Source organism: Callorhinchus milii, unplaced genomic scaffold (assembly GCF_018977255.1).
Source record: "Callorhinchus milii isolate IMCB2004 unplaced genomic scaffold, IMCB_Cmil_1.0 Scaffold5, whole genome shotgun sequence".
NCBI classification, from domain to species: Eukaryota; Metazoa; Chordata; class Chondrichthyes; order Chimaeriformes; family Callorhinchidae; genus Callorhinchus; species Callorhinchus milii.
Window position 1 is genome coordinate 44,689,475 of NW_024704746.1, and position 12,866 is coordinate 44,702,340.

The window sequence follows — 12,866 nt, forward strand, 5'->3', positions numbered from 1 at the left end:
TCCTGAATTCTATTGATTACTGTTTTAAATGTTTCCCACTGCTGCGCTATCTCTTTGTTTACCAATATTGTTTTCCAGTTTATTTTCCCAAGTTCCATTCTCATCCCTCAAAATCAGCTTTTTTCCAATCTATTACCCTGGTCTTTGTCACTCATGTCCTTCTCAATCTTTACCTTAAACCTTATTAAGTTATGATCACTATTGCCTAGATGTTCCCCTACTCGTACTTCTCTTATCTGCTCTGGTTCATTTCCCATTACTAAATCCAGCAGAGATTCCTCCCTTGTTGGGCCTCTTACATACTGGGTAAGAAAGGAGTCCTGTACACATTGAAGAAACTCCATTCCCTTATCCCCTTTACCTACCTCTTCTAGCCAATTTATTTGGTGGTAGTTAAAATGCCCCATGATTATTACTTAACGTCTTTTACTCATTTCCCTAATTTGCTTGCATATTTCTTCCTATACCTCCCTTCTACTGTTAGGTGGTCCGTAGAGTACCCCTATTTGTGTGATTGTTCCCTTATCTTTTAACGCTTTTCACATAGATTCTGTTTCTATCTTATTGTTGGCTATGTCCCTTTTTTCTACTGCAATGATATTATCCCTAACGAGTACAGCTACTCCACCACCTTTTTACCCATCTCTATCCTTTCTAAATACGTTATACCCTGCAATGTTTAATTGCTAGTCCTGTTCTTTTTGTAGCCATGTTTCAATAATCGCAATTATATCTGGTTCCTCACTACAAATTACTGCCTCCAGTTCCCCTGTTTTATTTCGGATGTTGTGTACATTGCTGTACAGACAGTTTAATTCATTATTATTAATTGTTTCTCTCATTTTATTTTTGACAGTGTTTTCACACTTCTGTTCTATAACTGTATTAATTCCCTGACCATTTATATTCTCATTTCTTACTTTTGTCTGGCTTGAGTCATTTCTTTCTGATCCCTCCCCTTCTTTTACGAGTTTAAAGCCTTTGCCACTGCCCTATTTACCCTTTCCACTTGGACTTTGGTCCCCTTGCAGTTCAGGTGGAGCCCGTCCATTTGTAAAGCTCCTTCCTGTCCCAGTATTGGTGCCAGTGTCCCATGAAGTGGAACCCTTCTTTTCCACACCAATCCTTTAGCTAGAGATTATTACCCTTGAGGTTCTGTCTTTTAATTTAGCTCCTAACTCCTGAAACTCCCTCTGCAGGACCTCCTCCCTGTTTTTTCCTATGTTGTTTGTCCCAACATGGACCACGACAACTGGATTTGCCCCCTCCCTTTCCAAATTCCTCTTTAGCTGCTTTGAGATGTCCCTTACCCTGGCACCAGGGAGGCAACACACCCTTCGGGACTCTCTTAAATCTTCATAAAGTTAAATGCTGCTTATGCACACACTTCTCACATAAATAAGCCTCAAACATGAATGAGGAACTGAAAATGCATTTAATATTAGTATGGTAGCACATTCAGAGTTTGTTAATGCAGTGCATTACCTGTATCCATAGATTTCGGAGTAGTTATCTGCCTCACCACTGGACAAAGTCACATACTCCCTGGGATAATCAGAATGCATTTCTGCACAGTAGATCTGTAAACCAGAACATCTATGTAATAATATTCCGCTTATGATTCTCCCCAATTATGCAGTTTGTTAACAATATACCTTTATTACTTTGCCATTGATCTTTAACAAGTACTCTCCATCCTTTTTCACTTCATTTTTCTTCTGAATGTCACTGCAACTTTCCGAGACATCACCTTTAAAAGATTTAGAGATTGTACACAAAATATGAGCTTGGTCCAGTTGGTTGCATTCTTTATCTCCAAGTTGGAAGGTTGTGGATTCAAGACCCACACTGATACTTTGCCTAATACTATGTTAACACTTCAGAGTAGGACAAAGGGAGGGCTGTTTTACCAAAGGTGCCATCCTTCATATAATCCAAGTTCTCATCTGTTCAGCTCATATGGATGGATGGATGGATGGATGGATTGATGGATATGATATGATTCAAATAGTGAAGGGTGCTTCTCGCAGACTAACGGGTAATTCACCTCATAGCAATTTGTGGGAACTTGCTAATGTACAAAATGGCTGCCATGTAGGCCTACAAAAACAGCTGCCACTCTTGATAATTACTGTAAAGCGCTTTTGAAATGTTTATGGCACATAAAATGCAAAAAGAAATGTCAGCTCTTTCTTCGTTCTAGATTATCGTCATGGAATAATAATGGTGGATTGGGTACACAACAACAACTTGCATTTATATTGTGCACTTCCAGTAAGGTGTTTTGGAACACTGCAGTTACGTGGTCGGACGCTGAGCAAGGAAGGAAATAGGTAGGTGGAAGTGACCCTAAAAACACAACAACTTGCATTTATATAGCACCCCTCTCGCACGCAGGGTAGCGTCCCAGAGCTCTTGAGGCAGAGCGACCATTGACGCGGTCGACAAGATTAACCTGCTGCTAACAATTTATACTACTAAAAAACAAGGCCAATGCCAATAAAACGACTCATTTTCTGTTGTCCACAACACTGAGCATTGTAAGGTTATCCTATTTTACAGAAATGTTCAACATTGCTCCAATTGTTAGTGGAAGATTGTCAAGACCATGTCAATGTCATAAACATATAAATCTTCAAAATATCATAATGCTTGCACTTTGAGCTTGCAATAAAATACAATTTACATTTAGACAGTGCCTTTCACTTCAGGAGGATGCCTCAAAGCACTTCATACCATTAGCTGGGCACTGGAGCTGGGGGGTGGGAGCCGAAGAGGGTGGGGAATGGAAAGCTGACTGAGTGCATGAGTGCATCCTGAGATAAAATATAGCATGGTGAATCAGGTTCCTCAGCTCCAGCTCCAAAAATAAACTCATTATTCCCTTGCAGTAGTCGAAAAGAGAAGGAAGTTTCTCCAGGTATTTTGGCAAACACTTCCTCAAATTAAACTGGTCATTCACTTCATGGCTGTTTGTGGGTGGTTGCTGTGCGAAAAATGACTACCACTTTCACCCACAAAATATGCAATCTCTTCACTTTATAGTATACCCTGTGAAGTGCTTTGGGATGTCCTCCTGATGTGGTAGGCGCTATATCAAACGCAAAGATTATTATTACTTACAATCATCATTGAAGCAGGGAACTCGGAATTGTGGCTTTTCATTTGAGAGGCAAAATTCACTAAGTAGACCATCATCAGCGAGGCACTGAACTCTCCTCTCCATTACCCCAGGTCCACAAGTCACTGAACACTAAAACAATCATTTTTCAAGCAAGGAAAGAATTTTAGTCTTTTTAAGTCAAAAAGAGTGGTCATTCACATCATTGAAGATATTGTTAGTGCAAACTAGCTGCCACGTTTGGTTACAAAATACACCATCACTACACTGGAAATAGTGCATCAGCTTGGTTCAATTGGTAACTGTCAGTCTTGGGTCAGACATTGGGTTGGAACTTGAGTTTGCAGTCTAGGGTAACCTTCCAGTCCAGTATTGAGAAAGCACTACACCGCCAGAAGGATTATCCTTTGATGTAACTAAGGTCTCGCAAACTGTCATGAAGTAAATAATCACTTTATCTGGGGGATTGTTGTCCAGGTCATCGGGAGATACATACTTCTATTGTCCAATAGTGTCATTAGATTTTTATTGCTCAGCTGAAAGAGCAGATACAACCTTTATTTGAAGTACACACCTTAAAGTACCTCCAACTTTAACTTTAACTGCTTGACTCAGGAGCATTTTTGTGTACGAGTCACAACATTGTGGGTCCCCATGTTGGGACCTTGAACCCATAAACTGGCACTCCAGTGCGGTTCTGGACTTGCTCATTCTGGTAACTCATTTGCACAGCAGCCAAAAGTTTTATCAGCTGAATAATTGATAGAGTTCCATATAGATTTTGTTTTGATATTGCATTCAATTCAAAGAAAAAGAGAGCGAGCGGTAGAGAGAGTGAGAGGGAGATACTTTGGGAGCTCAAGGTATTAAGAAATTATAGAAAACAGCAGGTAAATGTAATTAAAAAGATGAAGATCGAGCATGAATATAAAATGGTGAAGTAGGCTTGATGAGACAAATGGTTTACTCCTAAGTTGTTCTCAACCACTGGAGGGAACGAAATGGGTGGGTATAAGAAATGTTCTTGTGATTATAGAAATTGTATACGATGGGCAAAGGAGTAAAGGTCTGAATGAGGAAACTGGAGTGAGCCCTGAGGTGAGCGTATTATCAACTAAGCCAAACCGATTTTGATCTAGGCCAAACATTCTGATATGAAACTGACAACAGTACGTAAAGCTTTTTAAAACATAACAACTATTCCTTCTCTAAGCAGCCAATTGTATCAATGTATGATAGTGCCAACTTATTTGTTTCAATGTGTGAGACTCATGTTGCAACGTCTATTAACTAAAAGCAAAACATCTCCCCCATTCTCTACTGAACACATACCTTACTCCATCCGCCCATTCTCCAACTGCCTGTTGGAGGGCACTCTCTCAGATTACATTCTTGAAAATCAGATGGTCGGGGTTTTGGACAGCCATTGAATATTGTTGATTGCAGATAATGTGAATAGTGATCTTGACTTGATTGGGCCTGATTGCAGTAAACCATTCTTTGCTGATATCCTGGGCCACAAGTTGTCGAACACTATAAAAATATTATCAATAATAAAAGTACTCAGGTTTCAGCTTTTTGGAATCCAGGACAGTAAAGCATTCAAACAGGATTTCTTAATTAAGGCTCTTAATTGGCTCAGAGATAAAAGTGCGTAGACTTTCAGGAATTCCATCTGATTCAATCTATTTTTGAAGCAAATTTTGCTCAAGGAAGCACAATGCACTAACTAGATGTTGATTTCACTCAGATTCCTTAGTTGAGGAATGCCGGGGGTTAGAAATGTTGGTTCTCCTCAGTTATGTTAGAATAGACAGACCCATGAAGAATTTCACTGCTCATCTGTTCATCAGACGTGGCCTTTTCCAATTATCGTCACCTTCTGTCAACCCAGTTTTGAATCCCACAAACTGATCTTTTTACTGCATTAGCCAAAAACCTCACTTAATCACATGGCTGCTAAAAACAAGCAAGTAACCTCTAGTGGATGTCTTAAGTCAAATTTCCTCAAAGAATTTCAGTCAATTCATTTGGCACGGCCTAAACAAAATCATAACTAACTAGATTTGGAACAACTCCACTGACCTCAGTGGATGTGAACAATTCATTTTAAACGTTTCCATTTGCATATCTCCTGCATAGTTTGATCCAACTTATCCCTCAAACAAAGTTAACACTTGATCTTGCTTACACTATTTTAAAAACAAGTTTTTGGATCTCTTTGACCTGGTATCCTAAGATCAACCTTTCTTAATCTTTGTTTTGACCTTACTATTTTACAGTTTTTTGTTCAGCTCTAATAAACTATTTTTGGTCTACTTGTTCAGTTTTAATAATTTTGCTCAGCCCCCTTCAAGTCATTTTAAGCTATCACTATGAATCATAGAGGTTACCAGTCTATTGGCAGGCTACATTTATAATGTGGAAATCCCACAAGAAAACACACACCATCAAGGTCCACAGATTTAGTGACCAGTTGTCATGTGTGCCTTGGATCTTACAATTTATTTTCAACAGAATAATCTTAAAACTATATCTTATTATTTTATTCTGTTTTCTCCTAGTTAATGCTCCTTAGAATCTTCTCAAAGCCCCAAAGTTTCCTCTTCTAAAATCTGTTAAATCCCCAGTTTTAGCCTTTATTACATCATAAAATCCTGATGGTAACTGAAAATTTTGCTGGAATTACCGTGAGTTGACATGACACATATCTGGTTACTCATAGAATTCAATATATACAAATGCTTTGTTAATCATGTTAAGAATCCCATATTTGAGATCTTTCTTTGGTTCAAAACCCAACTGATCTGTTCTGATGGCCTGTTAAATCCCAATGCAACATTTGTCACAGTGTGCATGTTGTGTTAAAAAGTGATTATCTCTTCATAAATTGCTTTATTGCTCCCGTTCTGCATGCAGTTCTTTTGGTTACTGCAATATCAAAATCCCTTATGAGGGTCTTCCTAGTTCTTGCAACCTTTCTTACTTGCTTCAAGGTCTTGCTATTGACTTATTTGCTTTTACTTCTTGCATCCTACTGGGGGAGGGGCATTCCTTTGAATCTATAGTTAAAGACCATTTATGGAGCAGAAAAGAGACCACACATAACCCAATTATTTAACTTCAAAGAACCTGATGCTGACATTGGGTGAAAAAAAATTCCATTCTCCAGCTCTGACGTGCTTCACTTTTCGGCAGAAAATTCACAAATGCCCCTTTCCTAAACAACTAACAAATAAAATCTGTGCTCCAGCACAAACAACATACATCTTGTGAACCATACCATAGCAGTTACATTTTGTCATTGCTAAGCTACTTCTAAAGTATCTCAACAGAATACATCATCCGTGACACCGCACAGTTTCCTGGACCACTATGACATTTCTGTTTCCCACTCCAATCATCTTTACATCTATCTTTGAGTGGTTTCTCACAATAAATAGTAAAGTAGAACCATTTTGTGCTCCTGACTTATTGTGAACTGAGATGAGACGGTCTCGTAAAACATCACTCAGTACACTGAATAACTTAGTAAGTTTTTGATTTCCTTCTCAAAGAGCCCCCCAGGACCTTCCATTCCCTCATTTCCATTAATAACAGTATTGTCCCCAGTCTTTTGAACCCTTGAATTTACCAACAGCTTTGGTGTGCGGGCCACAATGTGGATACAACCTTATCATATTCAGTAAGTAGACATTGACATCATCCACTTGTACTTCACTTGAACACTCTTTACACCCACCCTCCCCAAACTTGCTTATCCACTTTTTAACTTTGTTACACAATAACCTGTTACTGAATGTTTGAAACAAAAACTTTAACTTTAGAACATTATGTTGCTTGAACCCTTTAACCTGTGCTGAATAAATGGAAACCAATATGAACTGAAAATAATTTATGAGTCATGATTAATTATAATTGATGCACTGGATATGGAGATATCACAGTTATTCTGTTGCAATTGAATACTCACAGGAAAATCATCTGAATCCATTTTAAATGAAGGAGTATTATATGTGTAATCCAAACTGATCTTTTATGAATTGGTTTGCACAATCCCTTTTAAATCCATCAATTCCCTAATGGTCTGTATATCCACCTCAGCTATTAAGCATTGATGGTTCGCTGCCAAGTTCCCATCATATTTCTAGCTATTTATTCTCCCTGACAAATTTTCCTCCATTAATCTTCCTTCATCTTCAAAGTTAATGATTTTTTCAGGTTAAGAGTGTTAAGTGTAGTTAACCTCACCTCAGAAATCTTACATCGTCAAGGAACATGAATACACTTTTGTTATAGTTATGATAATTCCATTATCTAATTCACTTCTTAAGTGTGTGAAATGTGCTGCAAACTACAAAACTCCTTAAACATTGTCTTGAAGTAAGTGTTGGTCCACCATAAGGACTTTTTGGGGTTTATTTGTCAAGTACTAACTTTGCTAATCGAACAACTGTCATATGTTTTGAAATGCCACGGGTTCACAAACTTATCTAAACTGCTTGTTTTTAGTTTGCATTGTATGGGATCAATTAACTTTTCTAGCTTCCAAGAAAAGCACATGTTTTTGATCATGTGGGATCCTCACAAAAATATTTCTGAGTGTCTTCAATTTCTGGCTCAAATAATCGGAGGAATTTACTCTGATCCTAAATTGTTTTGCCGAATATTTTTTGATTACTTTTCTGAGCCTAATTTTTTTTATCCTATTGTGTGGCATGTGGGATTCTGGTGCAGGGACACTTTGCAGTGGTTTACAATAGAGGAGTACTAATTGGAGCCAGAAATTGGATCCAAACTTACTGAGGTCATTTTGATCGGGGAATGTTCAGATTCCTTATAAAATAAAAAAAAATCTGTTTTCCTAAGAAATCTAAACCAAAAATGTGAGATTCAGAAAAGGGTCTTCTTTAGTTAGTGGCCTTGACAGCACTTTTAAGTTTTTCAGGTCCCATGCAGGGATATATATGGGGGAAAATCAGACATGGTTGAACCAAACCATATGGAGTACTCGACTAAACACTAATTCACTCAAATCAGTCACTGACTGAAACACAGCACTTTGTTGTAACAGGGCATAGACAGTGAAAGGGGAAAACAATTAATAGTTTTAGTGTCAATAACACAGTGTATCAGAGAAACAGCACCACAGACTTCAGGATCTTTTTTGACAACAATCCATACCTGTGACCATTCCCCTGTAATCCAAATGTATTCACAAGGGACATTGATGCACTTTTCCACAGAAGTGGGCTTGGTCGAATCATTGCAGCGACTTTCTTCCACCGGCTCCTTCAGATGGTCGACACACATCACCTTACGATCCCTCATGCCTTCACCACATGGCACAGAGCACTATGTATGGGAACAAACCAAGTAAGAAGGAATGGTTTGGCTGTAGGATTCCTTGCAACTTTTTAAACTGGTTCTACAGTGAGCTGTCACTATGATTTATTAGGAACACATTCCTGATAAATGAGGACATCTATACTACCTGTCAGATTTACCTTCCAGTCTTATAAATTGTTAAAACACATAAGATTAGTTTGAGAACCGTTTTGGCATAAGAACATGATTTCATCATGCAACATCATAAAAATCTTAACAGCAATTACAGTAGATGTCTTACTTGCATGCAAAAATGCACATATGTTCTTTTGATCTTTGCTGGCGACATGAAATTAATTTCTCCCTCAAATACACACACACTCCGTTCCTCCAAGTTATAATTTATTTCCGCTTGAAAACTTGAAAAAACATTACCCAGTTTAGAAAAGAAATATTAGAAATGCATGAATAGAAAATGTGGTCATGTTTTCTGAATCATTAATAAAGGGATGGTCCACTGAAATGATATGGTTCTTTAAGATTCATGATTAGACCTGGTAATGCACCGCATTTAGCAATAATAATAATCCTTGCATTTAATATAGCGTCTTATCACATCTTCGAGACGTCTCAAAGCTCTTTACAGAATATACTGTGAATTGTGTGTATTTTGTGGGTGAAATGTTACATATCAAATGTTAAGTCATTGTAATACTGTTTATTGTACTCCACTGTGCTGGTTTCATCAATATGTCATGATATTGTGAGTTTGTAGCATCAGAAACCACTAAGTAGAGCATCACTGCCAGGTGGCTAAGAAGTAAAATTAACAAGATTTATTGCAGTTGACAGACTGAAATTTGATACCTTTTGAATCATATCTTCAGTTATAAGTCAAGATCCTTATGTGAACCTGAATTGTGATATGATTAAAATATTATAGTCTTGACACTGTCTGTCTCTTAGGCTGAACTAAAATTCAGATACAAAATACCTTTTTGTCTATCATTGGTTATACAATGGAAGATTGAAGCTTCAGAGTTTATTCCAGAGTGGTCTTAAGAACAAAAGCATTAGTTCACTTAAGTATTAAGTATTACCAGCACGGTTCAGGTGGTATCACTCTCGCCTCTGAGTCAAAAGGTTGAGGGTTCAAGCTGGAAGTCTTGGAGCTCATGGTCTAGGCTAACATTCCAATGCAGGGCTAGGGAAGGGCTACATTACTGCAGGTGCCATCCGTCAGATGAGAAGTTAAACCTATCTGCCTGTTGAAGTGGAGATTAAAGATCCGGCAGCACTATTGAAAAAGAGAAGCTGGTTTCCCCCTATGTCCGGGCCAACAATACCCCAAATAGCAACAACAACTTGCATTTATATAGTGCCCCTCACGCAGGGTAACGTCCTAGAAACGCTTGACCGTGGCGGAACATGGTGCCGAGCTGGGGGGAGGTGACCATAGGCACTGTCGAAGAGGAAGGTTTTCTGGCACAACTTGATGATGGGAAAGGAAGGGATACAACGGAGGGATAGAGGAAGAGTGTTCAACGGTTTGGGGGCGTAGAGACTGAAAGTGGGGGTGCCGATGGTGGAACAGAGGGTTCAAGGGCCATGCAGAAGGCTGGAGCCAGTCGAGCGGAGGCAGTGGGTTAGGGCTTAAGCTGGTCGGAGAGGTAAGGAGGTACCAGGGCATGAAGAGATTTAAAAATGAGTGTGAGGATCTTGAAATCGAGCCATTCGGGGATAGAGAACCAGTGGAGCCTGGCTAGAACTGGTGTGATGGGGGGGAAGGAATTTAGTGCAGGCGCGTATGCGGGCAGCGGAGTTTTAGATCAGCTGGATCCAGCGCCTGGTGGAGCTGAGAAGACTGGCAAAGAGGACATTTGAAAAGTCGAATCGGTTGCTCGCTGCATTGCTGTGCACAAATTGGCTGCCACATTTACCTACAAACACACCGTCACAAACTTTACAAATAATCCTGTGCATCGCTTTGAGACATTTTGATGACGTGAATAAAACAGTATATTGAATACAAGGATTATTATTATAAATTGTGACATGGCAATGTTTTCTTACAAACAAATTATTTTGCATTGCTCAATTGTAATAAAAATGCATTACATTTTACTGTTTCCAAATCAACATTATCTTGTTCTTAGCTTTTTAGATGTTTCTGCAATGAGGATTTATTTGTTGGACATTTTATTTCTTCCCAAATGCTTTTTTTTAAACTTCTAACTAAATCTCAAGAATACAAAACAATGGTAACACAATTCAACAGTTAAAGGCCTTTAAAAAAGGATGATAAATAGCTTATACTGGAACAAAATAAATGACTTGGAACAAAACAGTAGCATGGATGAATGTTAATACATTTCACAGAATCAGCAGCCTAATTAATACAAGGTGGTTGGAGAAAAGCCATCGACTTAAAATCAATTTACCATGGTAACTCTCACTAACCAAATCAAAGAACTTAAAATGCTACTCGTACACAAGGTTTACTGCCTGTTCAAATGGATATTAAAGAGCGTATGGCACTATTCAAAAAGAGAATGAATAAAATTGGTCATTCACTTCATGACTGTTTGTGGGACATTGGCATGGACAAAGTAGGTACATTAGGTGAAAGATGGAAATATCACATTTGGTTAAACTTGACATAAGGAAGGCCTTGGCCAAAAAAAATTATATCGCAACTCAGAAGGAGTGAGTTCAGCATTCACAAATGTTTCAATATTGCTGTCAGTGCTTCCGATTTTGCAAAATAAATAGGGCAGGGTCCAAGCTACAACAGTCTCAGTTTTTTTTGCAGCCTGATGTTTACAACCAGCAATTTAGTATCTTTAGTCTTCAGTCATCCTTCAAGACATAAAAACTATATATAAGAAGCCTGTACAGAGGAGGCCGGATTAATATGAAATGAGGGTACATGAAGACCCTATCAGAAATATAGTTCTCCAGACAGATTTTTAATGTCCATTGTAATTATATTAAGTGTATTCAGTAAGTTTCCCATACACTTAGCAGCTAATACCAATCAGTTTCTTACAGATTCTTACAATTCCATAAGCTCCGGCTGCTAGGCACTAAAAGTTTCAGCAGAATGTTTATTTAGAGGGAGACAGAGCTCAAATTGTGATTGGCCTCAATGAACCTCCATGCTGTTTTTGGGCACAAACATTCAGAATCCTGTACAAGTGATGTTGCTCAGAAAAGCAATGACAGGTTTAGTTGTACAGGAGATAAATAACACACGTGACATTAGCTGCTGCCCTTAGCTTCTCTGTCCCTATTTGAAATATTCAACAAGTGAAAACTGGTATATTTGTAGGAGTCCTGTAGCCTCACAAGCGAGAGACCTGGATTTGATTCCCGGCAGGACAAAACCTTGGTCAAGTTGCCTTACTCCACACTACTGATAATAATCCCTCAAGAAAAAAAACAATAATACAGTTGGTCACTTCAATCCACGACTGTTTGTGGAACACAACTGAGTGCAATTGGCTGCCGTGCTTCAACCACAAATATACAGTCCTTACAGTATATTCTGTGAAGCGCTTTGAGATATCTAGAAGATGTGAAAAACACTATATTAAATGCAAGGATTATTATTATTGTTATATGCCAGCCTTTTAATCCATTGTCAGTACGGAACAGATGCATTGCCAGACGATTAGTTCAAAGTAACATGGCCCAATTACTGCAGTGGGAACAGGAGTTTTACATTTTGCTAGCTATAACCAATGCCTTTGGAGTGATGGATCACGTAAAGCCATAAGGTGTGAGAACTTTCAGAGGAAACACAATAGATTTCAGAACAGGGCAAAACTTTCCATAATAACTTTCCATTATATCATTCCTATGTTTTGGCAGCTCAGTTTTCAGGGTGTCAAATCTTGAACTCTTGGTAACGGCTCCTTATTCAAAGTCTATGAAGCAGTTTTTATTTCCAACAGACTTGGATGGTTACATGAGCCAAGAGTGATTATATTTTGGTTGATGATGGAGTGGCTTGATATTTTACTGCTGTGCAATGCAGTGCCAGTGGGTTATTATGGAAACCATGAAGCAAGCGGTTTCTGGGGATCAAAGCGAGTGGTTGTACGGTTTGAGGAGTTTGCAGAATTAGGGTGTGGAGGGATTTAAAAGTGAGAACGAGAAACTTGAATAGTTTGGGCGAGGTACTGTGCCAACCACCGCAGTGTGTGCAGTTTTATCAACTTTGGGAGAAGATGCTGCCTTTCTTTCCTTCCAAGTAGGAATATAACTATTATATTGGTTTCGATTGGTGAATCGCTTTTCCGGCAGTAAAAATCCCTTCAAAATTTTTTTAATAATAATTTGGTACCTCAATCCACGACTGTTTTAAGGACACTGCTGTGCGCAATTGGCTGATCTGCTTCACCCACAAAATATG

The 12,866-nt window shown here is 38.6% G+C and overlaps 1 protein-coding gene across 1 annotated transcript in view; it reads right to left on the reverse strand.

Moving 5' to 3' along the window:
• LOC103179428 (A disintegrin and metalloproteinase with thrombospondin motifs 20) overlaps positions 1-12,866 on the reverse strand; it is a 185,357-nt gene that overhangs the window by 9,722 nt on the left and 162,769 nt on the right. The window contains exons 31-35 of the mRNA XM_042334947.1: positions 8,306-8,476; positions 4,454-4,654; positions 3,124-3,253; positions 1,656-1,750; positions 1,486-1,580 (exon numbers count right to left, since the gene is read on the reverse strand). Coding sequence (XP_042190881.1) covers positions 1,486-1,580; positions 1,656-1,750; positions 3,124-3,253; positions 4,454-4,654; positions 8,306-8,476 — 692 coding nt within the window. The remainder of the gene's footprint in view (positions 1-1,485; positions 1,581-1,655; positions 1,751-3,123; positions 3,254-4,453; positions 4,655-8,305; positions 8,477-12,866) is intronic.